Source organism: Sesamum indicum, linkage group LG1, assembly GCF_000512975.1.
Source record: "Sesamum indicum cultivar Zhongzhi No. 13 linkage group LG1, S_indicum_v1.0, whole genome shotgun sequence".
Classification (NCBI taxonomy): domain Eukaryota; kingdom Viridiplantae; phylum Streptophyta; class Magnoliopsida; order Lamiales; family Pedaliaceae; genus Sesamum; species Sesamum indicum.
The window spans coordinates 15,486,479-15,511,101 of NC_026145.1; the positions used below are offsets into that span (position 1 = coordinate 15,486,479).

At 36.0% G+C, this 24,623-nt stretch overlaps 4 protein-coding genes and 1 long non-coding RNA gene across 9 annotated transcripts in view; 4 read left to right on the forward strand and 1 right to left on the reverse strand.

Moving 5' to 3' along the window:
• LOC105169026 (E3 ubiquitin ligase BIG BROTHER) overlaps positions 1 to 1,032 on the forward strand; it is a 4,951-nt gene extending 3,919 nt beyond the window's left edge. The window contains exons 6-8 of the mRNA XM_011089287.2: positions 151 to 278; positions 502 to 610; positions 695 to 1,032. Of these exons, the coding sequence (XP_011087589.1) occupies positions 151 to 278; positions 502 to 610; positions 695 to 745 (288 nt within the window). The 3' untranslated portion in view covers positions 746 to 1,032. The remainder of the gene's footprint in view (positions 1 to 150; positions 279 to 501; positions 611 to 694) is intronic.
• LOC105169035 lies at positions 1,902 to 4,819 on the forward strand. 3 transcript variants are annotated; one of them, XM_011089299.2, is made up of 4 exons: positions 1,902 to 2,088; positions 2,701 to 2,757; positions 3,036 to 4,184; positions 4,493 to 4,819. In XM_011089299.2, coding segments are annotated over exons 2-3 (921 nt in total). In that variant the 5' UTR covers positions 1,902 to 2,088; positions 2,701 to 2,756; the 3' UTR covers positions 3,956 to 4,184; positions 4,493 to 4,819. The 3 variants fall into 3 exon arrangements, with proteins under 3 accessions (XP_011087601.1, XP_020548084.1, XP_020548083.1); XM_020692424.1 differs by having other exon boundaries at positions 1,906 to 2,043; XM_020692425.1 differs by lacking the exon at positions 2,701 to 2,757.
• LOC110012188 (ribosomal protein S1, mitochondrial-like) lies at positions 6,568 to 7,553 on the forward strand. The gene has a single exon (XM_020695081.1). The coding sequence runs from the start codon at positions 6,708 to 6,710 to the stop codon at positions 7,320 to 7,322; it is 615 nt and encodes a 204-aa protein (XP_020550740.1). The 5' UTR covers positions 6,568 to 6,707; the 3' UTR covers positions 7,323 to 7,553.
• On the reverse strand, positions 9,313 to 10,901 carry LOC110012189. The gene is made up of 2 exons (XR_002287356.1): positions 10,384 to 10,901; positions 9,313 to 9,563 (listed from the first exon to the last, which is right to left on the reverse strand). It is a non-coding gene; the product is annotated as an uncharacterized LOC110012189 (long non-coding RNA).
• Positions 13,558 to 24,580, forward strand: LOC105169053 (telomerase reverse transcriptase). 3 transcript variants are annotated; one of them, XM_020697573.1, is made up of 13 exons: positions 13,558 to 13,982; positions 14,670 to 14,747; positions 14,968 to 15,033; positions 15,123 to 15,291; positions 16,167 to 16,295; positions 16,391 to 16,635; positions 18,081 to 18,207; positions 18,568 to 18,709; positions 19,754 to 19,892; positions 20,421 to 21,638; positions 22,365 to 22,921; positions 23,694 to 23,990; positions 24,090 to 24,580. In XM_020697573.1, the coding sequence occupies exons 1-13, from the start codon at positions 13,683 to 13,685 to the stop codon at positions 24,361 to 24,363; spliced, it is 3,741 nt and encodes a 1,246-aa protein (XP_020553232.1). In that variant the 5' UTR covers positions 13,558 to 13,682; the 3' UTR covers positions 24,364 to 24,580. The 3 variants fall into 3 exon arrangements, with proteins under 3 accessions (XP_020553232.1, XP_011087624.1, XP_020553258.1); XM_011089322.2 differs by having other exon boundaries at positions 23,718 to 23,990; XM_020697599.1 differs by having other exon boundaries at positions 16,176 to 16,295.

The window sequence follows — 24,623 nt, forward strand, 5'->3', positions numbered from 1 at the left end:
TGTATAAATAGACATACAAAATGCTAAGAAAAATGGGAAAACCATGCGATTTTCGTAGTTCCCCCAACATTTGTAAGCATTTCCAGTGTTTGTGCAGAAAAATGACAGTTATTTAACTTTTTCTATTGCGTTGGTTATTCAAATGTGTAGGAACTGCTTGATTTAGGCGAGGCAGTGGGAACTCAGAGTAGAGGACTTTCGCAAGAGCTCATAAATATGCTTCCGACCTCAAAACACAAGTCTGGTGGAATCTTCTCAAGAAGAAAATCTGGAGACAGGTGACCTTCTGCAGATTAGGTTCTTATTTTCCTTGGAAAACGGACCTTAAACCTCCTTTTTTGAATAAATTCTGTGAGTTTCTGCCCATTCTACCGCATTATGGGTTGCGGGAAACGCATTGAGTTAATCAATTATAATTAGGAGAAATGTTAGATGCTACACCTTTTTACTTAGAGCTCTATAAGTTTCAAGGTTGTCATGCTTTTCTCTGTGGGACAACAGATGTGTCATTTGCCAGATGCGATACAAACGAGGGGACCGACAGATCAATTTGCCATGCAAGCATGCATACCATACTGACTGCGGCTCCAAGTGGCTTAGCATCAACAAGGTAATCCAGCATCCATCTTTTGATCCGTGAGTTTGCTCTGTTTTCTTAATACTTGTGATAGCTAATTCTACTTGTTCGTTTCAGACATGTCCAGTTTGCAACACTGAGGTATTTGGTGACGAGTCAACGCATTGATTGATCAAACAAACTAACCCAACGCCTTATGGTGAACGGGGCGTGTGTCTTTATACATTCTTTGACGATCTCTCTTTTCTCCATACATAGAAGCAATGCAGACTCTAACTAGTTCCCTTTCTCCCCTGTGGTGTAGTAGATCTACTTATATTTATCAGAGCGACTTTGAATTTTTTGTATGCTAATGCTGAAAGCTGCTCTCTCAGTTCTTTCAACATACTTTTGTCACAAGTTAGTTTTGGAACTTGCAAGATTACTGAGCATTACTGTTTTCTTGGAAAGTTAATAACCACTGTTTGCAATAGCTTAACTTAAGTGCTTATCAGTATACTGTTTTTATTTATAATTTGCGCTTTTGAACGGTTTAAATTAAGATGATTTATTTTCAACAATTTTTGCAGATTATTTGTAAAATTGCGCATTTTAAGTGCTCTCCCAGAAGCATTTTATTTATTTATTTTTTCAACATTTTACCTTTGTTTTCAAATGTTACTAACTCCCACTATAATTTATTTCTACCATAAAAATAAAAGCTATCGCAAATCGCGAACATCCTCTTGATATGAAGAAACAAGGCCTCCAAAGTTGAACACCATCCATCATTGTGTACTATGCATAAAGAATAAGAACATGAATCACAAATGTGGCAGTATGTCATCTATGGTTCACAAACACATGGAACTTCAACACATCGCTGATGCGTACAATGGGAAAATTGTCCAAACAAATTCTTATTATCTATGGTTGGATCTTTCTAGTGCTATTTCACCACAAAAAATTCATTTTCTCATATTTTTCCATATAAAAAGTTATTATAAAATATTACGTATTTTCTATTCAAAATTATCACTGTCTCATCTTTTCGTACAAAAAAAATATTATAATCTAATTATATTTTTACTGTATCACATTTTTTTTTCATACAAAAAATAATGATAAAACAAACACATTTTTCATTATATTACCACCCTTTTGTAAGAAACATATCACAAAATATTCTTATTTCTTACACAACACTCAATTGGAACATATATTAATTTTTTTAAAATATATAATTAATTTGTGTAAATAAACTATAATACAGGAGCGTGGGTGTAATTACCGGTTCTTATACGTTAGTCGACACTCGACAGTGTTGCCCCCTAAGTCCTTCATCATAAGTTAAAACCAATTATTCAGAAATTACAAGTAAACAAAGGCAAGAGTCGCTGTTCTAAATCCTATTAGCTGTTGGCTTTGCCTCCACCCCCTTAAACCCTCTCTAAACCCCACATTCATATTTCACCGCCAATACCCAGGTACGGCCTCTTCAGCTGCTGGTTCTATATATCTTGATGATAAAAGTAAGTCTTTCCCGAGTTAATCCCGAAACTTTTCTTGGTTTTTTCTTATTTCTTTTTTCTGTAAGATTGTGAGGTAGCAGGCTAGCAGCAGCTGTTATTTTCTAGTCTGTGTTCGCAGGTTTCTGTTATTCTTCGCCACTTAACGATGTTTTCAAGATTTTCCGGAACTGTTTGGTCTCAATTTAGAATTTTTTTACGGAGCGTATACGTATTAAATTAAAATACTTTAGTGATGGATTGATGGGTCTAAAGCGAGTGGATGGAATTTTTTATGTGGATGAACTGAAACAACTTCTTGATGGGTAGCGTGACATGGTTTATGATATGATGTGTTTAGGAAGTTGTTTGCCACCTGTTTGATGAATTGCCTAGTGAAAATTGCATGAAGGGTTGATGAGAGAAGCCTTGCAATCGATGGTTATGAAATCATGTAGTAGAAGGGGTTTGTCAAATGCCATCAACTCGGTCGCCAAACTACTTTTTTTCGTTTCTCTCTATATTGGTCATAGAAGGGATAGAATCACAGTTATGCTCATTATTTTTTGCAGTGTCTAGTGTGTGTGTTTCTTTCAGATTGATGGATTTCTTTTTTTATTTTATATTTTGCGGCAGTACCTAGCGAGTATTGGCTGGCCTCTGCTACTTCTTTTGACTTTGGCTCTCATTTGAGTAAGCTTTTCTCTATTCGTGATGGTTTTATTGTTTTTTCCATGTTAATACCAAAACAGCCGATTAAATTAAAGTTTTCCTGAAATTAGAAATATCATAGCCATTGATAGGTATTTATTGTCCTTTAATTTACAGTAGTGAACTCTATTCTTAGAAGAAAATTCATTCTTTGCCTGTTGATTTCCTTAAACACTCTTTTTCAGTAACAGAAGCGTCAAACGTAAATTGTTAATTAAAGTTTTAGATACTTATGTCCTTTTGACATCTGTCTTCTGCAGTGAAGCACTTGAATAATTCTATTTCTTCTGTTGGACATTCAAAATTTAGCAAGCATATCAACAACTTTAAGATCTCTTCGTTCTACGGCAGCAAGAGGAGGTACAGTGGCTGTCCCAGTGGGTTTCCTCCTGGAATAATTAACAAAAGTCATCCCATTCTTCAATCTAGTGGGCTTCAGCATTGGTTCAAGAATTGGCAACACCTGAGAAAGCATAAACTAACAGCAAGTACTTTTAGTTTGGCAGTTGGTTTTTGGCCTCATGGACGGGCAAGATTATGGCTAGAGAAGATTGGAGCAATTGAACCATTCTCTGGGAACTTAGCTACATGTTGGAGCAACATTAAGGAAGAGGAAGCTCTTGAAAGATATAAGCTGATAACTGGAAATACAGTATCCAATCCTGAATTCCAGGTGTATGGGAAAAAGAACCCTGAGGATAATTGGCTTGCAGCTTCCCCTGATGGAGCTGTTAACAGCTTTATTTATGGCTTGCCAACACACGGGGTTCTTGAAATTAAATGCCCTTTCTTTGGTGGTGATATGAACAAAGCCCACCCATGGAAACGAGTGCCACTGCATTATATCCCCCAAGCTCAAGGTTTGATGGAAATACTTGACCGAGATTGGATGGACATGTATGTCTGGACTGTTAATGGCAGTAGTTTGTTTAGATTACACCGCGACGTGGAGTACTGGAATATCCTGAAGACAGCATTGTCTGATTTCTGGTGGAAGCACGTTCAACCAGCAAAAGAGATCTGCAATAGATCGGCGATCACTAATCCACTTGTTGAACTAAGCTCACTCAGGCCAGCCCCTAAGCATGAGTTGCATCGTTACATTGTGTATGAAAGCAAACTGCTTGTCGACAACTCAAAACTGTTGATGCGGGAAATTCATGGCAAGTTGCAAAACTGATGCTGGAAAGCAAGACAAAATTCTAATTAGCTGGAGAAACCAAGATATAAGTGGAAAACTTAGTCCCTACAGTGAGCTTCAGTCTCCAGTTTGGTATGGGATCAAGAGAAGTAGTTCGTTGATTAGCATGGGGGGAATGGTTGCATGTTCTGGAGATGGATACATCTTTCCTTAAATAGGTGACAATCACTTATGAAAAGAAACAAAAAGGAAAGTGGGAGAGTTTAAGGTAAGCTTAGCTTCTTCCTTAATACTTTGAACTTTTCCTACCACCTTATTCTTCCTGGGAAGTAGTGTTGCCATACTCATTAACTCATAAGTGTATAATGTGCCCAGTGAAGAAAATCAATCTTTCACATAATAAACACTAGCGATCTGAATATTTATTTATTTTTAATTGGCTTAGCATGCATATCAACGAATTTCTAGTTTGAGACAAATAATATAGTAATCCCTGCATTTTTTTTTTTTGGCGCCTCCACCAATTTTCTAAAGAAGAATTAATGTTGTGGTGCTTTTGTTTCAAAATGGTGGCAGAAAACCATGAATATGGGACACTTACCAGGGAATCAGGGTACTCAACTTTGAGTGCCCTGACTCGAGATTTTGGAAGCTCAACCCGGAAGAGAAGAATATGAAGATTGTGGTGGAAGCCGAGGGCTCGGGCCTATATCACTTTTATACTTAATCTATGGAACAATCGTTACTGATTTATTAGAGTGTATATATAAGCAGTTCTAGAGTCTCATTATGTACCATGAGTTTTTATTTTTTTTTGTTCATTGATGCTGCATCAGTTTTTGAAGAATAAGACTTCTCTCTCCCTGCCCATGGATGTTGGTTACATGGGCCGAACCATGTAAATTCTTGTATATCCTTTAGTTTTCTTGCTCTAATTTCTTTGTTTAAATGTTGTTTTCCCGACAAACAGTGTGTGAAACGGATAGAAAGATTGCTTTTGAAGTATATAAAGAAGAATTGTTTGGGGTAGCTGCACCCTACAAATATCTTAGTGATGAATCTGTCTTGGGGGGGCTTTAAAAGCCTGTTGTAAAGAAGTCTTCTGCTCTCCTTCATAATTCCCATCATAACTTACAACACTAGATTTGTGTTGCTTCTTGGAAATATTCTGGTTTTTAAAAAGCGAGGAGGAAGCACAAAAGGTGGCAGCTGTAATTTATGTGAGTAATTTGCTCAAGAGATAAGTTGGACAGTCTCCATAATACTAGCTGGTACAAAGCTTTGTATTTCATGACCTTTTGATGTTCATAGATAGTTGCAGAAAGCCTTGACTTCAGTGTTGCGCTTGAGCATGAAGACGCATTCTTGGTTGTGGATGTAAAATCTTTGTCGGAATTGGACTCCAGATGTATAGCGTACAGCAAATTGTGGTTGCGAAGTTTGTGGATATGGAACTATTGTTTTTAACTTTCACCGCCTCAGGCATAAAAACTTTCACCTCTTTCCATTTGAGCCACTATACAAAAGTTACTCGTTTCTTAAGTATTTAGAAACACTTGCATTTAGTATGGCATTTTTTATGCTTAGACTTGAAGCATATATAATATGGCAGTGTGTTTGAACAGATGATCACAGCCTTTAGTTCATCATATTTTGCACGGTTGTTGGAGCGAGATACTCCTGAATGATAGCTCTAATTTCACTTCGGATGGGCAGACGGCCCTTGGTCTCATCCTCCGCATTTTGACACGCTCGGATGCCTACTTTCTGCAAACAGTGTTTCAGGGTCTTCGATCCTCCTGTTCTTTACACTTTCTCGCACTATTCTTTGATTTTTAGCTGTGTTGAAAGCTCCAATGTAAATGTAGAAGGAAAAACAGCAAAATGCATCGGTTGAAATGGATCCCACCACAATATCAAATGGTAGGTATATAAGTCGTACCTAATTGCACTGATTTAATATTATGTGATATATCTTGATGGAGTGTATGTTGAACTTTTGATGTATCCCGATGGAATACAGATGAATTTGCAAGAGAGGGGCGAAGAGCAAACTACAAGAGCATGCAGCATTGTTAATAAGATGTGATGGTTTATATTAATAAAGCTAGAGACAGGGGAAAGAATAGGAACAAAAATTAAATGGCCCAAACGAGAAGATTATTATTAACAAAATTGTTTTATCTTTTATCCTATGTTTGCATGTGTAATATATTTGAATGTATTCTTGTTATAAGCAAATCAAGTTATTTGGATAGCTGAAATTGCATAAATTAGGATAAAAATCTAATAATAATTCAAGAACTAAGGTCGTTTAATCCTTTTTTTTTAATAAACTATAGCACAAATGCAATTTGTAATTTTTATATCATAGACTATAACATTAAATATATTCTTTTTAATGCTAAATTTTCATATCATTATTTTAAATTTGTTATATGTGGTAATAAAATGAACTATCTTGATAAGTCGCTTTCTAGAATGACTAGTTATTCCATAGATGATTAGTTATTATATCAATTTTTTCATCTATGGGTTTGCAATTAAAAGTTAGGGTCTATGAAGCCATATTTGTATTGATGAATTGTAATTGAATCAATCAATGTTTAATAAAAAATAATTCAAATTTCGACAACTCTGGGTAGTATATGAGGTAATTAAAAACATGTCTGGGGTGCAATTGTCAAGTTCGAGAACTCAGGGGTAGAATGCCAATTATCCCATCTTTCAATTCATAGAAAACCTCTGCAAAACCCCTCTATTGAAGATCAAGAGCAGTCAGTGGGCAAAGATGAGCGTGTACATGAGCCGGCTATTCCCGAGATCCAATTCAAGTTTTTTTCTACGCAGCGGACTCGCCTTGGAAGCCAAAGTTGTACGTTTGAGAGAAGAAATGTACCTCATAGACGCAGGGGTGGGCAGGCCCAGAATCGCCACGCAAGAAGAGCTGATCAAGCCCCCAGAAATCGCGGGCCCTGCCCGTCTCACGAACCGCGTCGGGTTCCTCAACCCATCGAATCGAGAATCGCCGGTGAAAAATCTCGTCTTGCAGCGATGCTTCGTTGATTTGGTAACCGGCGATTCTCGGATCAAGCAGCAGGCCGCTGCCCGGTTCGATGACATGGTGGGGCAGACTGAAGTTGGTGGTGGAGGTGAGCAGCCGCTCCTCCTCCCGCGGAGGTTTAGGAAACACCGGGCGTGGATGGAGCTGAAGAATAAGTGGAGGGCCAACGCGAAGGTGAAAGGTTTCGTAGCGGAGAAAGTGAGGGGAGGGTATTCGATCGCGATTGCAGGTTACCTTGCGTTTCTTCCATCTCGGCACGCTTACAATCGAAAGATTACAAGTGACCGATTTATGATCGAGAGCGTGACCCCTAAGAATATTGTGGTTGCCAGAGCCGGATGATTGTTTGTTAATCGTACTGATTGGTGGTTTTCGGTAGAGTTTTAGTTAATCCTTGCTCTTAGAGTTGTTATTGTTTGGGCTCAAAATGGGTGTTCTCTTTTTCTTCTATTTGAGCTTATGTTATCTACAAAATTGACTTTATTACTAGCTCTTGCCGGAACTGGATAATTCATTGACATGCGTTATTTGATTGAGTTGATCGAAAATAGAAATGTGTTTGTACGCACACAATATTTATTGCTCTCTGAATTAAGTTAAGGAGATGGAAATGACAAATTATGAAACTAAAGCGCATCGCTTCTATTATGTATAGTTGTTCTTGATGCGTGCAATGTTAGGTGACAACCGGTACAAGTCGCATGTCTTGTATTAACTCTATGTGTTGGATTTATTTTATGATCATTTAGAATGAAATCTCAGTAAGACTCTCAAATAAGGCACAACCATGTTGAGAGTCATCTGGAAAATTCTTGCTATTTTTAGGAGAAGAATACATAACTTCAGAAGAGTAGACTTCTTGAGTCTGAAGATGCTGTAATTGCTGGTGGAGATTTTTCTGAGTTCTTGAAGTGAACTCAGAGAGAGTCTCCTGAAACTCAGTTTGCTCGGTATCTGCTGAAGATTATGAGCATAGTCTAGATATCTTTATTTGCCCCGCTAACTGTCATGGCCAATAGTATGCTGCAATTGCTCTAGAGACTAAGAACCATGTGTTGCAGTCTCTGACCCTATATCTATGAGCTATTTGACACTTGTCTGGATGATATTCATGGCTCTGATGCAAATTAAGGATTGGAGGATCAAATTATCACTTCACCTTTTATGTTTCCTATTATCAATCTCTAATCTACAACATGATAATAGATGGCTGCATGGAGCTTGTCTCCCTTGGTGAAAATGCCACCTGATACTTCTTATGGTCATTCTACGTCACCAAGCTTTTTTTGTCTCCCTGGATCCTATTCAATATACTACGGAATCATGGATGTCAAATATGTCAGGATAACTGTGTTACATCCTACTTTGTTTCACTTCGTTATTTACATACTTTGGGTCATCATTAATTATCCCATGTGACATGTAATACGACATTGTCATTTTATCTCATGGAAACTGAAAATTCAAGCTACCTTTAACATTGTTATGGTGGGGTATGCATTTATTCAGTTGTGATAGTAGAAGCTTGTATTATGGTCTTCCTTTGGCCTTGTGCTTTAGTTAGTATCTTGGAACAGGAGAAGCTTAGACTATCTCACCTAGTTTTTCCAGATGAATTTTATTCCATTATAGGAAGCATGTTTGATTGCTATATAAAGGTATTACACCAGTTATCTTGGGGACAAGGTCCACCTAATTTAGCTTTTCTTTCTACAGTCATCAACCAAGAAATGCATGGATCACGAGGAAAGCTCCAGAAAATACACCCGCCCGTCCTTCACATTTAATTCATCTTTGTTTACTTTGTTGGTTGGTCTTATTAAGTAGCTTTAGTTGTGTTTGTAGATTCGCTTCTGCCTGTTCTGCTAAGTTCCTTGCATCAGCTTTAGAATGGGCAATTGGTTCTCACTTTCTTTCTTTTCCTTCATAGATATTACAGCATGGTAAAGGTTTGAGGCTTATTCAAAATAATGAGCGGTTTGAGGCTTATTTGAAGCCCGACATTTTGTAACTGGCTCTAATTTTGTTGAACTTTACACATTTTGTTGTATGTGATGCCTGATAACTGCTACATATAAGGAATAGCATTGGTATATCTTCTCATTGTTACCGCACAGAATTGATTGAAAAAGACACAGTGAAAATTCATGATATTCTTTTCAAGAAAATCGCCAAAAAAAAAAAAAATGGACCGACATAGGACAACATATTAAGGAAAGGCAGGTGAAGCGAGAATATACTGCATAATGTTGCAGAGTTTTGCAGTGATTTGAAAAAGATTGGCATCTAAGGTGAGAGTCAAGAGAGAGGGACAAATCGTAGAATTTGAACAAATGTAGAAGAGCAGGAGGCTAGTTATGGCATGGATGATGAAGAGAAGGAAAGGAAGCCATTACAAGAACCGAGTCTAGAAAAGAGTTCCAAGGGAAACAGGGGAGGACAAAGTGAAGTTTCTCATACCGTAACACAGTAACATGGACTTGATGCAGTTGAATGGTGCCTACTATGTTATAGACTGGTTCTACATATACTGCTTTTCCTTCTTAAAGACCAGTGTGTATAGAGCTTCAAGGGACTGCCCTTCTGCCAGTTCACAAGAAACAAAAGAACATAAGCCTAGACATCCAGTCAAAATCAGCACAAATTGGTACAATTGTTGCAAACTGACTCTTCATGTTTCCTTGGCTTAATAAGAAGGTTTGCAGTTATCCACAGGTTCCTTCTTTCATAATGCTTCAATCTTTTGATAGCTCAAGACAAAGAGTACATACAAGCACATGATGTCACAAAAAAGGTTCTTGGATTCTCCAAGAGCCGTACATTTCACTTGGTTTCATGGTAATTCTGAAATTCCAGAAGGTTCCAGAGCAAGAAGCATGGAGGGATAACAATAGCAGAGACATCTTTTATTAACTACATAAAACTACCTCACCCTTTTCATAAGGGTTATGAAACCTTCAAGCACAAAAACACACAGACACACAGAGAAGATACATCTAACAGATGAGCCAAAAAAAACATGATGAGGAAAAATGTTTTACTCAATTAGCAGATCAATCAACCAAGAACAGTACATTCTTCTTCCCATTTATTCCTCTATAAAAGATATACATCAACTGTCAGGAACATAAATTCCCGCAAGAACACTCCCAGTTCCAGCCACGACCTCCAACAAGACAACCAATCACTCCATTTCCCTGCACAGATCAACCCCACAACACTACCAACAACCCAATCCAACCCACCCCAAAAAGAAAGTTAAAAACAGGGCCAACTATTCACAAATTCCCCTTTCGGCTATCTGGGCTGCTGCCCAAGCTCTGAACTTTTCCCAAGAAAAACCCAACGTATTTACCTAGTAGTATTGAGGAGCAAACAGTTGAAGATCCTGGAACAAGCATACCTCAAGCGAGGATACATTCTAACAGTATGTGCGCTTGACTCCTTCCACACACCCTCCACCGTCTCCACGAAAAGATTCAAACTTCTGAGTGGAGGAATGTAGAGAGTCAATGGGACTGCAGAAAACGCCACCGCAAAGAACAAATGCAGCATCTGAACGGGATTCTGGGCAAAACGAAACCCACCCAAGAAACGATCTTTGTTTCAATCTTGATATGTATGTAGACCTTGGGAGCTGATGTGAGAGTATTCTTTTTCTTTTCTATATATATAAGGTTGGGGGGCGGATAGGAACGACTTGCGATGCAAGAATGTAGACAATAATGAGTGTTTTGAGGATAGAGACGATGAATCGTGGGAATTCAGCTATGTGGTAGTAAAATCAAGAAACCCGCAAAGGGGGCTGCTTTCCTGTGGGCTGTAGGGTCCTCTTCTCCCTCCCTCCTTCGACACTCTGGAGAGCCAAAGGAAAAGTCAACACATGTCCAGAAGGTTCTTCTTCACTGTGTATGGGTTTAGTGGAGTGAAGCTCCTCAATTTTCTTAGGATGTTGTTGATTGTGGTAATTATTTATGCTTCACTCTATAACTGTAGCTATTTTGTTTAATAATCACATTTATCAATATGTAATTGTCTTTTAAAGAAATAAATTATTATAGTGAAATTTTAGATCGAATTAAATATGATCGACTTGAAAATTAATTATAATACGTATGATATGATAAACAATTCAAAAACAAAAACTAATTATACAACGTGTTGAATCATCAGATTTGGATAAACTTTTCCAACCAGTTGCATATCAATTTCTTGTAATAATTCATCATTCATTGTATTTAATCAATTGTCTTTTCTGTCAATTTTGGCCAATGAAATTTTGGTCATTTTAGTGGTACAATAAGTGTTAAATATATATATATATATATATTTAAATAAAAGTGAAGAATTGGTTGGGTGGCATCGACCGACTCCTTTTACTTTTTTTAGTTATTTGGTGATTTTGAAACAAATAAAAGGAAAGTGGGGAAAAAGACAAATTCAATTATATTATAGAATAAAGGGAACTTTTTGGTAGTGGAATTTTGTTTTGAAACAATTGCAAAGAAAGTAAAAAAGGGACAAAAACATGTTGTAAAACAAGGGCAAATTCTCTTCCTTTTTGTACTTTCTTGGGGTATAAAATGTAAATATACAAAATCAAACTCCTCAAGAGAAAATATAATTAAGAAAGCAGGAAGATGTCGCATCATGTCAATTAATTATAACCCTCATATAAGTTGGTGATATAGTATTGGAGATTTTGTTACTACATATGTTCAGACTTAATTAAAATCGACTATAAGATAAATTATAATAAATTCATAACCCAAATGATAATCACTGTTTTCTAGTCTAATTTTATTTATTTATTTATTTATTTTGACAACACGATTTTTTGTAACACGTAGTTTGGATTGCGTATATGGGGAATAATGATCGTTGAATTCAAATATATTGTTTTAATGCAATCTGTGGAAGGTTCGTGGGGCTGTCCACCATGTTCCATTAACGTGCCCACCTGTAAGAAATGGACACATTTCAAGAAAATCAGACTTTCCAGAAACATCTCCACTTTTACTCCTTTGTGGACTTATAACCCACCTCTCCTCAAATTGGCAATAAAATTTGAGGTTATATTTAATAATAATTATCTATCTACTTCAATACTAATTGTTAATTTATTTATAATCTGTTAAGTATTTTATTGATATATAAATTGCTAGAATTATCAATAAATTACCAATTTACATCAAAACATCATTTAATACAGGGATAATTGCACTCACCTTCTCCAAAATTTGACGTATGTATATATAAACCTCCTATAATTTAAAAATTATATTTAGTACCCATGAGATCTGCTTCTATCTAAGTAAATAAGTCTATCTATTAACGAAAAATTTGGATAAATTTTATGATCAAATTACCCTTATTAATCTTCACACGTTAATACATGCGATGAGGTATATTTCTCCTTTTACAAAGATAGTTTAGTCAGAAAAAAGTTTGTCTGATACTAAGTCAGTAATAATTCAATCGATGCTAAATATAATTTTCATTCGATTTTTTTATTGATATCATCTTATTCATTTAATTTTGACTAATGAATAGACTTATTTATTATAAATATTAGGGGTATTGGATGTAATTTTTCAAACCATAAAAAATTTATATGTAATTACACTAAATTTTAGAATAAGAGTGTAATTATTCCTTTAGCATATTGAGATTATAAACAAAATATATATCAGGACATGTATAATTGAAAATAACACGACTTGTATTTTAATCCACGTTCAAATGATTGAAAATTTATTCTATCTGCTCGTCGCTGAAGGATGTATATAAAAAATTAAATATTACTTGCTTTCAAATACTTTATAATAAGAGCAACGCTTCTAATTTAGGTCATTTCAAAATTATCAACTCGAGCACAAATTAAATTTCGAAATTCTGATACGAGTATACCTGACTAGCGTACGCTTATTCTTTCATTGCGAGAACAAGTGTGAATATCGATAGCCACACGTATTTATTAAGATATTAAATATTAAATAATTATTATTTAATTTAAATATTAAATTTTTAAATGATGTGTACGTTCTCAATGTACCCGTTTACATACACATTTTTCTTCGATTTATGAGCCCTCAAATATCTTATAAAATATTTTGAAACGTTTATAAACTCATAAAAACACCCTCTAAGAGCAAACTACCAATTTTATATTATCAATGATGTCATATAAATATTTTTTTTGTTTGATTAGAATGATAGTTTAATTGTTTATTATAAGTGGTGTCATATCAAATATATTTTTTATTTAAATAAATATTAAGAATTGGAAATTATTTTTGTATTGATTTAGTGTTGTTAGCGATTGCATATTAAAATATTATGAAAAAAATATTATTAGCTTATAAAATTAGTGATTATTATTTTTATATAAATGTAAGTATATGAAAGAATAATGATTGAGATGATAATGATGTGTAAATATTTTCCATAACAATATGTATAATCAACGTGTTTTTATTTTTAATATTATTTAAAAAATCAAAATTTGAAATTAAAATTGAAAATAAAAATAAAAATGAAATCTAATTGGCAAAAAAAGGTGTAATTAACCAAAAAAAAAAAATAAAAAAAAGTTGCCATTTTGAATTCGAACGGTCTGCTCCTGTCCTACAGTGAGTCTCTCTCTCTCTCACACACACTCCGTCTTCTCCCATTCACAGTCCAAACACACCACCGGCGGCCATGGCGAGAAAGAGGAAGAGAGTCCCGGAGGTTCTTTGGAGACTGTTCCGCCACCGCGCTCGGTCTCTGGCCGAGACCATCCTGGCCTTGATCCCTCCGCCGCCGGCCACGGCGTCCGGGTGCCGGTGCAAAGGGCCGCGCTGCCTCTATTGTAGTGGCGAAGAAGTCATGTCTTTCCTCGTCAGACCCGACGATCCGTCGGACTATCGGAAGCTTCTCACCGGATGCTTCGTTGTCGTTTCCGAGAATGCCCCTCCCCTCCCCGTCTTCGATCCTCACTGCCGCTGGTCACAATGTGAGGTACGTTCTCTTTCTGTGAGCTATGTGGGGTCGCGGGGGCGTAGGTGTGGCCGTACGGGTGCGCTTTTGCAAGTTTTGGCGTGAAAATGACGCCTCCCTTCATCTGCTTGATCTTTGGCGGGAAAAAGTGTACGATGATATTATTCTTTTGTCAAATGGGGGATTGGAACTTTCTTCTCCGGGGGTTCTTGCGGAATGAAAATTCTGATTCTTGGAAATCTCATGTGTGAAACTAGGACAGGTTAGAAAAACTACGTGGCTGTCCTGTGTAAATTTTACTAATAATCTTAACTATAAGCCTGGGAGGAAAGAAAGCACGAGGCGGGACCAACTGTTGTTGAATAATATTAACAGCTCGCTTACATGTGTCGTAGCAATGTTGCTTCTAAGAGGAAGAAGCATACCTAAAATTTTACCTTACTTTACCGGATTTCAAATTCATCTTTAAGATTTTTGAATGCTTATGGTTGCATTGCATCTGTAGCGTGATGCTGATAGAGTATGGTTCTTTCATGCTATGTTGTTTTCATCATTAATCACATTACCGCAGTAATGTTTCTTTTTAAGAACAGAGAAGCAGTCTCAAGCAATTTTACCTAACTTTCAAGTTAGAGTTTGAAATTAATTGTTGAGATTTTGTATCCTACAAATGCATCTAGGATTGATATAATGCTTTATTTGCTTCAGATTGTCAGAAGATCCATTGAAATGATAATGCATGAAGTACCTTCCTCTTCGAATTTGATTTGCTGCAGTTACGATAAAGTGAGTGGCCCTATAAGTTATATATTTCTTGAATTAATTTAATCATGTTGGAAGTTTAGTCGTCAATATTGTGTTTAGGTTCAATTTGAGCCATCAATCACACAGTTTCTGAATAAATACACATCTTTCTTTTCTTTTTATACAATATGATATTTTGCGATTGTTGTGCATTAGATAACTGTGTGATTGTTGAACTGTTATTTTACTTGTTGTTTGGCAGGACAACCGCTCAAGTGCTGTGGTTGATGAACTAACATCCCCAAAGTGGACTATCCTCTTAAGGAGGGTAAGAAAATGAGATGGCTTATATTAATATTATTAGCTTTGAATGTTTATGCCCATTAAACATGATTGGTGTACAAATACAAATTTTAGGTTGGTGATGCTCTGATGATGTATTTGTTGAAGTACACTTCACTATTTCTGCCTCTGCCTCGAAACAAGCATCATCAGATTTCTGGTTCTCCCATCAGTGATTTTTGCTTCAAATTCTCCAGGCGCATGCCTGACTTTAAATCTCAGCATCATCCACTTGTGTGTAATGGTAAATATTTTACAAGATTTGCTAATGAAAAGAAACTCCATAGCATTTAGTGGTTTTTTGCATAGATCTAAGGTTATCATTAGTGCAACCACACTTTGTAATTATGTAGATATATTTATTTGAGAGGTTGAGAAAGCAAAGGTTTTAAGCTCTTCATTTATATTATGGATCGGAACTCCAAGATTTTGAGCACAGATCTCGCATGATATTGGTAGTTATCAAATTGGAACTCTGTTCTATGCAAGAATCTTTGCATTTTTTCTTTTTGATGGTTATCATGTTTCATCCAAAGGACTGTTTCACTCTTCTTGGTTTTTGTAGGTTACTCCACAATATATTACTGCAGCATGCTGCAACTAAATATTAATGAATTTTTAAGGCACTAAAATTTGACAAGGGATTTGGATATTGCATTGACACCATGATCTCTGATATTACAACCCATCGTGCTAGTATCTTTTGGCACAATATGGCTTTTATATGCTTTAACGATTGTCAATATAATTAACAAACTACATGCTGTGCAAATAGATTTTATGGAGGCATGCTTTTTATGAGATGAAAACAACCTGACAACCTTATTGCAGCATGTGCAGTGTGTACGCATGGAGCATAATTCTTATCACTACATTTGGCGTCCAAGGGCAGAAGTAATTGCTTAATTATCTTTTGATATCTCATGCATGTGATGCATTTTAGCTATTTTTTTTTACGAGAGTTTCTCTCAGAATATACTGTCAATGGCTTGTCCTTAATTGCCTATGATTTTTGACTATTGTGCATTTCTTTTACATTTTTATTATGTTGTAGGACCTTTTAACATTTGGACTTTGTTAAAATTGCTATGGTTTTGCTAAAGTTTATCCACTTTTAAGTTTTCTCAGGATCAAGGCAGAAGAGGAAAAGGATAGAAGTGGTTGAGTCAGAACCAGGGAAACAACCACACAAACATTCTTCTGGTTCTGATCCTGCTTCAGACAGTAACAGGTTTGTTGCAAGTGATGGTAAGAATGACTCAGCTTGAAGTGGTATATACTAGTGAGATACAAGTCATAAGACTTTTCCGAAAAAGCTCCTGAAGAAGTCACAACACCTGCAGGATCGGGTTGTGGTTCTAATGAAGAACGTCCTCATAAAATTTCTGAAGGAAGCTTGAAACAAAATACTGGGTTGTCTCAGAAGCGTACAAGACAGTATCTTTGGCAGCGCCAGAGAAAATGTAGGCAGTTGGTTCAAGAAACAAATGCTTTGATCCCGTGTAGTGCAAATAGTTGCAACAGGGATAACATGTCCAGAAGGCTCCAATATGATGTCTATGCGAGGTCAAGTCTAAGCTATGAGAGTGTAAGTATGGTGGTTTCTTCTTTTCAATTGGACTGTTAATTTTAGTTCTTTAATGTGTTAAACCTAAATGAATCTCGAACTGACGAGCATTGTTGCAATCAGCTCTCAGCTATGAGTCCATAAGTCTTTATGTTCCTTGGGTTGCAAACATTCAATGTTCAATAGATCTGTAAAACCCAATGATTTTGTCTGGTTGCTTAAAAGACATGCCAACTGCCTTCAAGCGTATTAAACCGTATGGGGTTAGTTGTTTGCCTGAATATGTGCTGCTGTTTAAAAATGTCAATGGGTTTTTCCTTGGCACTGAATGATGTTAGATTGAGTCTATTCTTTTGAACTAATAATGATATACCGAATTTCGAAAGATACAAGTGACTTTGCTATATTTCTCAACATGACAACAGATGGAAGCTTGAGTTATTCTTTCTGCTATATTATTTTCTTTTATAACTAATTGTTTATTGGTTTGCCCTTTTTGTTAGATGTTCTAGGCAGAACAACTATTGATTATGCTTTGTAGGATGACATAGCACATTCACAAATATGGCACAAATAATTTACTTTCTGAGTGTCAAATAATGAAAATAATTAAGTGTCTAGGAGGATATTGCTTTTATGTCAATTTTATGTTCTGCAGTTTTCACTGTGGAACAAGAAACTTGTCATAGTGATCACGAATTCCAAAGATAGAAGTGTCTTTGCTATACTGCTAAACATGACTTCATAGGAAAATTGAGTTGGTTTTTCCATTACTTTATCTTTCTTTTATAACTACAAATTGTTTAGTAGTATGCTCTTTTTGTATTCTTGAAATCAAGGATACTCTGGGGGGGAACAACTATCAATTAAGCTGTTGAGGGTGGCATAGTTCCTCCGGAAATATGGAATAAGTAAATTACTTTCTGAGTTATGAAGAGGCCATATTTCCTTTATGTCAATGTTATATTTTACAGTTTTTGTTGTAGCAGAAGAAACTTGTAATACTATTGGCACCAAATTCTCCTCTGAAAAAAGAAAAAAAAGTCCAGAATGGAAGGATTGCTGGTGAGAGCAAAGAGATAATAGAAAAATCCAAATACGAGCATTTCATCTTAATCACTGATTTGTGAATTTGAGGCATGTAAATGGCCAAGGAAATAACATGTAAGACTTAGCCTGTCGTTAAATTGCTCATGTTTTTAGGACTCTAGTGAATTGTGATTAATCTACTCCTGAACTGAATATGATGACTAACCTCTTATCAAATAATTGCTTGCTAAAATTGTGGGCTTGGTCACAAACTTTAAAATGAGCTATCTATGTTGGTATTGGAACAGGATCATAAATTGCTTAAACTTAAGATATATGTCATTTTCATATTGCACATCTGTGTCATCCTTTTAGGCTATTTATATTTCTTTTCTTTTCTGCTTAAATGACGGGTTGTTTGGTTTTTTATTTTGCAGAAGATTTCTCCTTGCTTTTGTTGTTCAGTTTTCCAAAATGTACGAAAGATGCACAAAAATGCTGAGATTAATAGACAACACATATTCTATAAGTTACAGAACTCTACATCAATGTTCCCAGCGAAGCGTATCCTCCTTATCATCTATTCTATTTCTGCTTATCCAGGTCTTTTTTGTTTTGAAGAGCATTTTATCTGATATCCGGTGCCAGATATTAAAAAAGTGATAGCCATAATGCTCTTATTTTTCAAGCAAAGTTTATTATTTGCAATCTAAATTGTGTTCATTGAACACTGATTTATTGGCTTGGTCACTTGGGACAGCTGCACTTCTGTCATTAAAAACTTCCTCTAGCTTTCAATGCCTATGCATCCCTCTGCTCCTTTTCCAAAAGAAAGCTCCTCATTTTAGAATCTTGATCCTTCCTTTCCTATGTCATGGTCTTCTTTTATTTTCTTTTAGAAAAAACAGCCTTAACATGTAACAGACTTACTGTATGCTTTAAAGCCCAATGGTTCTGGAGCCTCTGTTCTGTTCAACAATATCTTTGGAACATTTGGAAGTGACAATCCTGAAAAAATAGCTTGTCTTCACAGCCAAAAAAGTCATCGTATAATATCCACCTGCTTGTAAGCACAGCCTGTCTCTGTATCATTCTTGAGGTTCTAGTGTTTAAGACGAATAATTTACTCTGCACATCTATTATTTAAGTTTTATAACCATCGTGTATTACACCTCTGAGCATGATGACTTTACATGTAACGTTGCACTTTCTCTTGGCTAAAGGCTAAGTTACTTGGAGGATATGAAACAAAGTTCACTTCATTCAAATGTTTGAAGATGCTCCTTTGTTTTTCTATTCTCCTTCCCCCTCGCAAAATCTTGTTTATTTTAGTCAGCCTGCTTGAAAAGGTGGAATGCGAAAGTGTCTAAATATGTATGTGACTTAAGCAGTAAGCACATTGAGTTAGTCAGTCCAATAATAAGTCTAGGATACAAAGACAGCAGTTTCTTCCATCGGAATTTTTGCTGGATATAAAAAGGAGCTGAGAGGAGAATATTGAGCTGCTGCTGTCAGTTGAGACAAGAAATGCTTCAAAGCATTAAATGTAATTTCATATGTCTTGCGTGATTACAGCTTAGATATTTGTCTGTCTAATTCCCTTTTCTTTTTTGGTTGTTTTCAGAATTGTATTTTGACAGTGGGTTGGGACATGACAATCGGAGTTCTAGAACCCGATGAGTTCTGATAGATATTCAATATCTAAATATAAGTTGGGCAACTTACAGATGGCTGCCATACTTGGAAGAATTGAGATTAGAAAACCTTTGACATTCCACTTTTCTGGTGTTTTTAGCATAAAGGGTAGTCTTGCAGTGGAAAGATTGCTGTCTGGTACTGTCTTCTGATTTGGAGGAAGTTATATCGTCTTCCAACAGCAACTTTGATCATCTATAACCGCACATACAGGACACAAAACCAACCCTCTAGTTTTAGGAAGTGTTAGGGGATTCCTAGCCAAGAATCCAATGATTTAGGGTTTCCACATATTTGCATGCATGCTTAAAACATTTTTTATCTTTCTAGTTTGGCTCACAGATATATGTCAAAATCCCTAAGCATCTATCTGGAATAGAATGTCCTTAGTAATGGTTTGCTCTTTGTCTTCTAGATATCACTCCTTTATTAAGCTACTGAAACGCCTCATACGCGAGACTCGAAGTTGCCGGTACCTCAGGCTGTTGAACAAGCATTGTTCCATCAGATCCCCATATCAAGATGCAAGTAGGAGTACTACTGCTGATTTTGAGGTTTGTATTTATTAGGACCTTTCTCTGGGACTTTCCACAATGAAGCAGTGCTATGTAAACGATTGCAAAATTTTCTCCCTTTGTTATCGTACTACAATAAAGGTTGAGTATCTTGTTCCTTTTGATGCCTGAGTTAACAGAAAAGATAACTTACCATTTTTGTTTTATCATTCAGATTTCAGGGTGAATTTATCTCTCTCTTCTTAAAAAGAGTGGAGTTCTAGATTGTTACTACTGACAATTTATTCCTGTTCTATTTCTTTTTTACCTCCCCTTAATGTTTTCTTTCTAGCAGAAACTAGCAAAAGTTTCAACAATTTCAAATCATGTAGTAAATCACTCTCTCATGGAAGCTTCTATTATATCTTCCACTCGAAACGATTGAAAATATTTTCCATCTTGTCAGTGCATGTTTTTTGTGGAAGTTTTATGCATGGTTGCTAGTCCTAAGCTTGTGTTTCTTCAGAACCATATTGTGTACTTGTTAGGATGATTTCACGTCTAATGTTCTTAAGTTTGTGAGTTCAGGGAAATGATAAAGGGGCAAATTTATCTATGAGAGGGCAAGATGAGGATCAAATCGACAAAGAATTGTCTCAGTTTTCTAAAACCAAGAAAAGTAAGACGATTACAGAAGCCTCTGTTAATCAGTTAGAGCCGAGTAAGTGTTATTGCCCCAAGAAACAGGTAGTGTCATTTATTTGGGCAATTTGTAGGAGGATAGTCCCCTCACCTTTGCTGGGAGAACCTTCTAATTGGAGAATTCTGAGGAGAAACATCTCAAAGTTCATTCAGCTGCGAAAGTTTGAGAAGTTCTCACTGAAGGAATGTATTCATGAATTGAAAATATCAAAATTTCCTTTATTGTCAAATAAGCATCATGCTGATTTGCATGGTGGATGCAGTGAAGTTGGTATCTCAGATATTGCTAGACATGCAATTCTTGAATGCTGGATGTATTGGTTTTTTATGAGTCTAGTTTCACCACTGGTTAAGGCCAACTTTTATGTTACAGAAAGTGAGCATGAGAAACAAGAGGTGTTATATTACCGAAAGTCTACTTGGAAGAAACTAATGAGAGAAACTGAATGCATGAAGGATGAGAGGTATCACCTACTAAATCATGCGTCTGCTAGAGAAATTTTAGGGAAGAGACCATTTGGTTTCTCAAGGGCCAGACTTCGTCCTAAGCAAATTGGATTTAGAATGCTGACAAATCTTCGAGCACCATCAAGAATGCCATTGAACCCACCTCCTTCAAGAAATCACTCCATTCGACAGTTGCAGAGTAAAGCACTTTATGATCATGGAGCGGCATATCAGTCTTTTCAGTCTGTAAACAGTGTCCTTCATGATTTGCATGTGGTTCTAAAAGGTTTATGGACAAAAGAACCTGAGAAATTAGGTTCATCTGTTTTTGATTACAATGATGTCTACAGAAAGCTTGTGCCTTACTTATTTCTTCTGAAAAATGGACCAACCGACATGCCTAGTGTATTCATTGTGGTTTCAGATGTGTCAAAAGCTTTTGACTCTGTTAATCAGGATAAATTGCTCAGTGTGATGAAGGATGTCATATTTGATGATGAATATACTGTAGAAAAGTTCACTCAGGTTATCCACGCAAAAAAATCTCTGAAAGTCCATCAGCATTTGACATTAGCACATAAAGAGATTGTTACTGAATCCAGAAAAAACACATCAAGGCTTCCGTCCCAGTCATTGCACAGCGTTCTTGTTAAGAAGGTATTGATGTATTATTTATTGATGGACACTATTTATTTTCCTTTTGAATAATGTATTGTGTTACACATGAGGAACAGACTCCAAAGTCCTATGGGACCTACTAAAAAAATTGTTTTTCATTTTCCTTCTACTGCTTTTAGCTGTTGATGAGTGGCACAACATTTGCCATTTCTTTAAGCTAGAAAACGTGCTATCAGGTCTCTACCCTTTAGTTTATTTACAGGGGGGGACAAATTTATCTTTCTTTTAGAGTCAATTTTCTTGGAGATTTATTATATTTTTGAGCCGAGGCAGGATATACCTAGTTTCATGTACCTTAGCACGCATAATTTTTTATTACGTCTCATTTTCAATAGGATGAGAGTTTGAAAGAGGTTAAACTTTCAGTCATAAAAGTTCGAAAGACCTGTGATCTAATAGATAGTAGGTCATGTAGATGGTCACAGCAACTTCGTGATTATATACGTGATATTCTTCTTGGGCATATAAGCTTTAAATAGATCGAAACAGAGAACTAATTCATTTGCTTAAGGCGAACTCCAGAGTCAAGAAGAATGTTTATTCTTCGTTCAGAGGGAGTCTCAAACCTAAGTCTTTAGTCTTGTTTTAGGCCCATGTTTTGGATTTTCTTGTAACCAAACATGATTCTAATTCGTAATTTACTTTGAAATTGTATTGCTTTAGGTGCTGTCTGTTGTGCTATTTTCTTACCCTCCTCTGTTTCAGGTTTTCAGCAAAAAAATAAGGAAGGAAGAAATTAATCTAATTTTGATAGAGCACATAATGCGCAATGTGGTACAGTTTGATAACAAGTTCTACCTGCAACTTGTTGGTATACCCCAAGGAAGTGTTTTGTCTTCTTTGCTCTGCTCATTTTATTATGGACACATGGAAAGAAATGTAGTCTTTCCATTTCTTGAAAAAGCAAATGGGGACTTCTTGGGAAAATATGACACCTTTGGTGCTTCAGCTTCACAGTCCAACCATACAAACGAAGTTGTTGTCTGTGGTGCTAAATATCTTCTGCTCAGGTTCATTGATGACTTCCTTTTCATATCAACTTCAAAGAAGCAGGCTTCTATGTTCTTTTCCCGGTTGGAAAGAGGAATTCGTGATTACAATTGCTGGATGAATGATGAGAAATTTGGTCTAAACTTTGATATCAATGGCCAAGGATGTCGATCAAACAGGCTGCATGTTGGCAAAGATGGTACCTCATTCCTTCGTTGGAGTGGAGTCCTTGTCAATTGCTCCACGTTAGAAATTCAAGCTGACTACACAAGGTTATCTTCTTTTCTTCTTTATTACTCATTTGGCAGCCCTAGATATTACGGATGAGTTTAAGCATATTTTTTTTTAACATTTATAAATCATAATCTTGCATGTGTTGTTTGTCTAAAATTTTTACTGAACTTTCTTCTTTTATCATATTTGTACAGTGACTTCGGTCATGTTTGATACAAAGTAAGGTAAAATATGAGGCTAATATCATACTTAAGAAGGATTCTTTTTAAGCTGCAACAATTAGGAGATTACTCTCAATGTTAATGCTTTTCCTCCCAAATCAAATCTTGATTTCTTGAATTTAAATTATGAGGCAACAGTTTAGACTTTAACTACAAAGCAGACATTTCTCTTGGGTATGAGTTTTTTGTATGATATAATTCTGCTGGAGTTTTAGCTTATTTATCTTGTGGTTTGTATGTTGCTTTAAGCATTAATCTTGCGGTTCCCATTTTTTCAAATGATTTAAAATGTGCCTGCAAGAGTGTCATGTAACTCAGAGTTAGTTAAACATAGTAGCTGTATGTACTAGAACATTGATTTTAAATATAATTGGTTATTGCCATTGCCTTTTATATTGAATTTGGCTTGCTTTAACTATTTCACTTCTTATGGTTTGAAGAGATGCTGACAATGTTATTCTTACTCTGGTGGTTATTGTTGGCAAAGAAACTGAGTTTAGATTTTTCTGTTTCAAGATCCTTGAAATTATCAAATAAACCACATCATTTCTTTTGTTTGGTTTATACTAATTTATTTTTGTCTTTCTAGATATAATTTCCATATGTTCTGCAGGTATCTGAATTCTCATCTGAGTTCGACTCTAACTGTAAGCTGTCGAGGTAAAGTGGGTTGCCAGTTGAAGGCAAAGTTGCGTAGATATCTGCAGCCAAAATGCCATCCTCTATTCTATGATTCTAACATAAATTCACCAGGCGTGGTCAGACTCAATATCTATCAAGCGTTTCTACTTTGTGCCATGAAATTCGTTTGTTATATCTCTAAGCTGTCAATTCTACCTAGATTCTGCCCGATATTCTGTATCAATGCCATCAGTGCGTCTTTGAGGTACAAATCTGATATTCATGTAAAAGCATTGTGGATATGACCGTGAATCGTTACTTTGTTCCCCCATTATCTAAAGACATCTTCTTCACTCTTTTGCAGGTACATGAGCAGACTCATAAAGCGAAAGGTGTATTCTTTTGACATAGACAATACTTTTCGACCAAAATATGATGTGAAAAAGAAGGATGTTATATGGCTAGGATTACATGCTTACAGCCGGGTATTCCAGAAAAAGCAATCACGTCACAAGAAGCTGCTCTGCTTGTTCAGGTCTCGGTTGAAACCATATGGAAGGTTAGAGAACATGTCGCCTGAGCTGAAGTATGCTGTTGATGATGCACGTTCATCTGTACTTTGGAGCATCAAGTATTGATTAGCTTTAGCCGTCTGGTTCTGATGATTTCTTGCCTTTCTCTTCACATAGCAAGAATGTTTTTAGCTTTTAGCTTATTCTCATTTGATACTTCTGCAACTGGCCTCTTGAGTTCTGAACTTAGGCAGAGTCCCTCATGGATATTTTAGGAGGGCAATCGAGGTATATTTTTCTCAAACTGAGCAAGAATTTATTTATTTATTTTATCCAAAAGAGTTCAACGTTTCTTTAAATCTTTTTATTCATCTCTCCATATAATC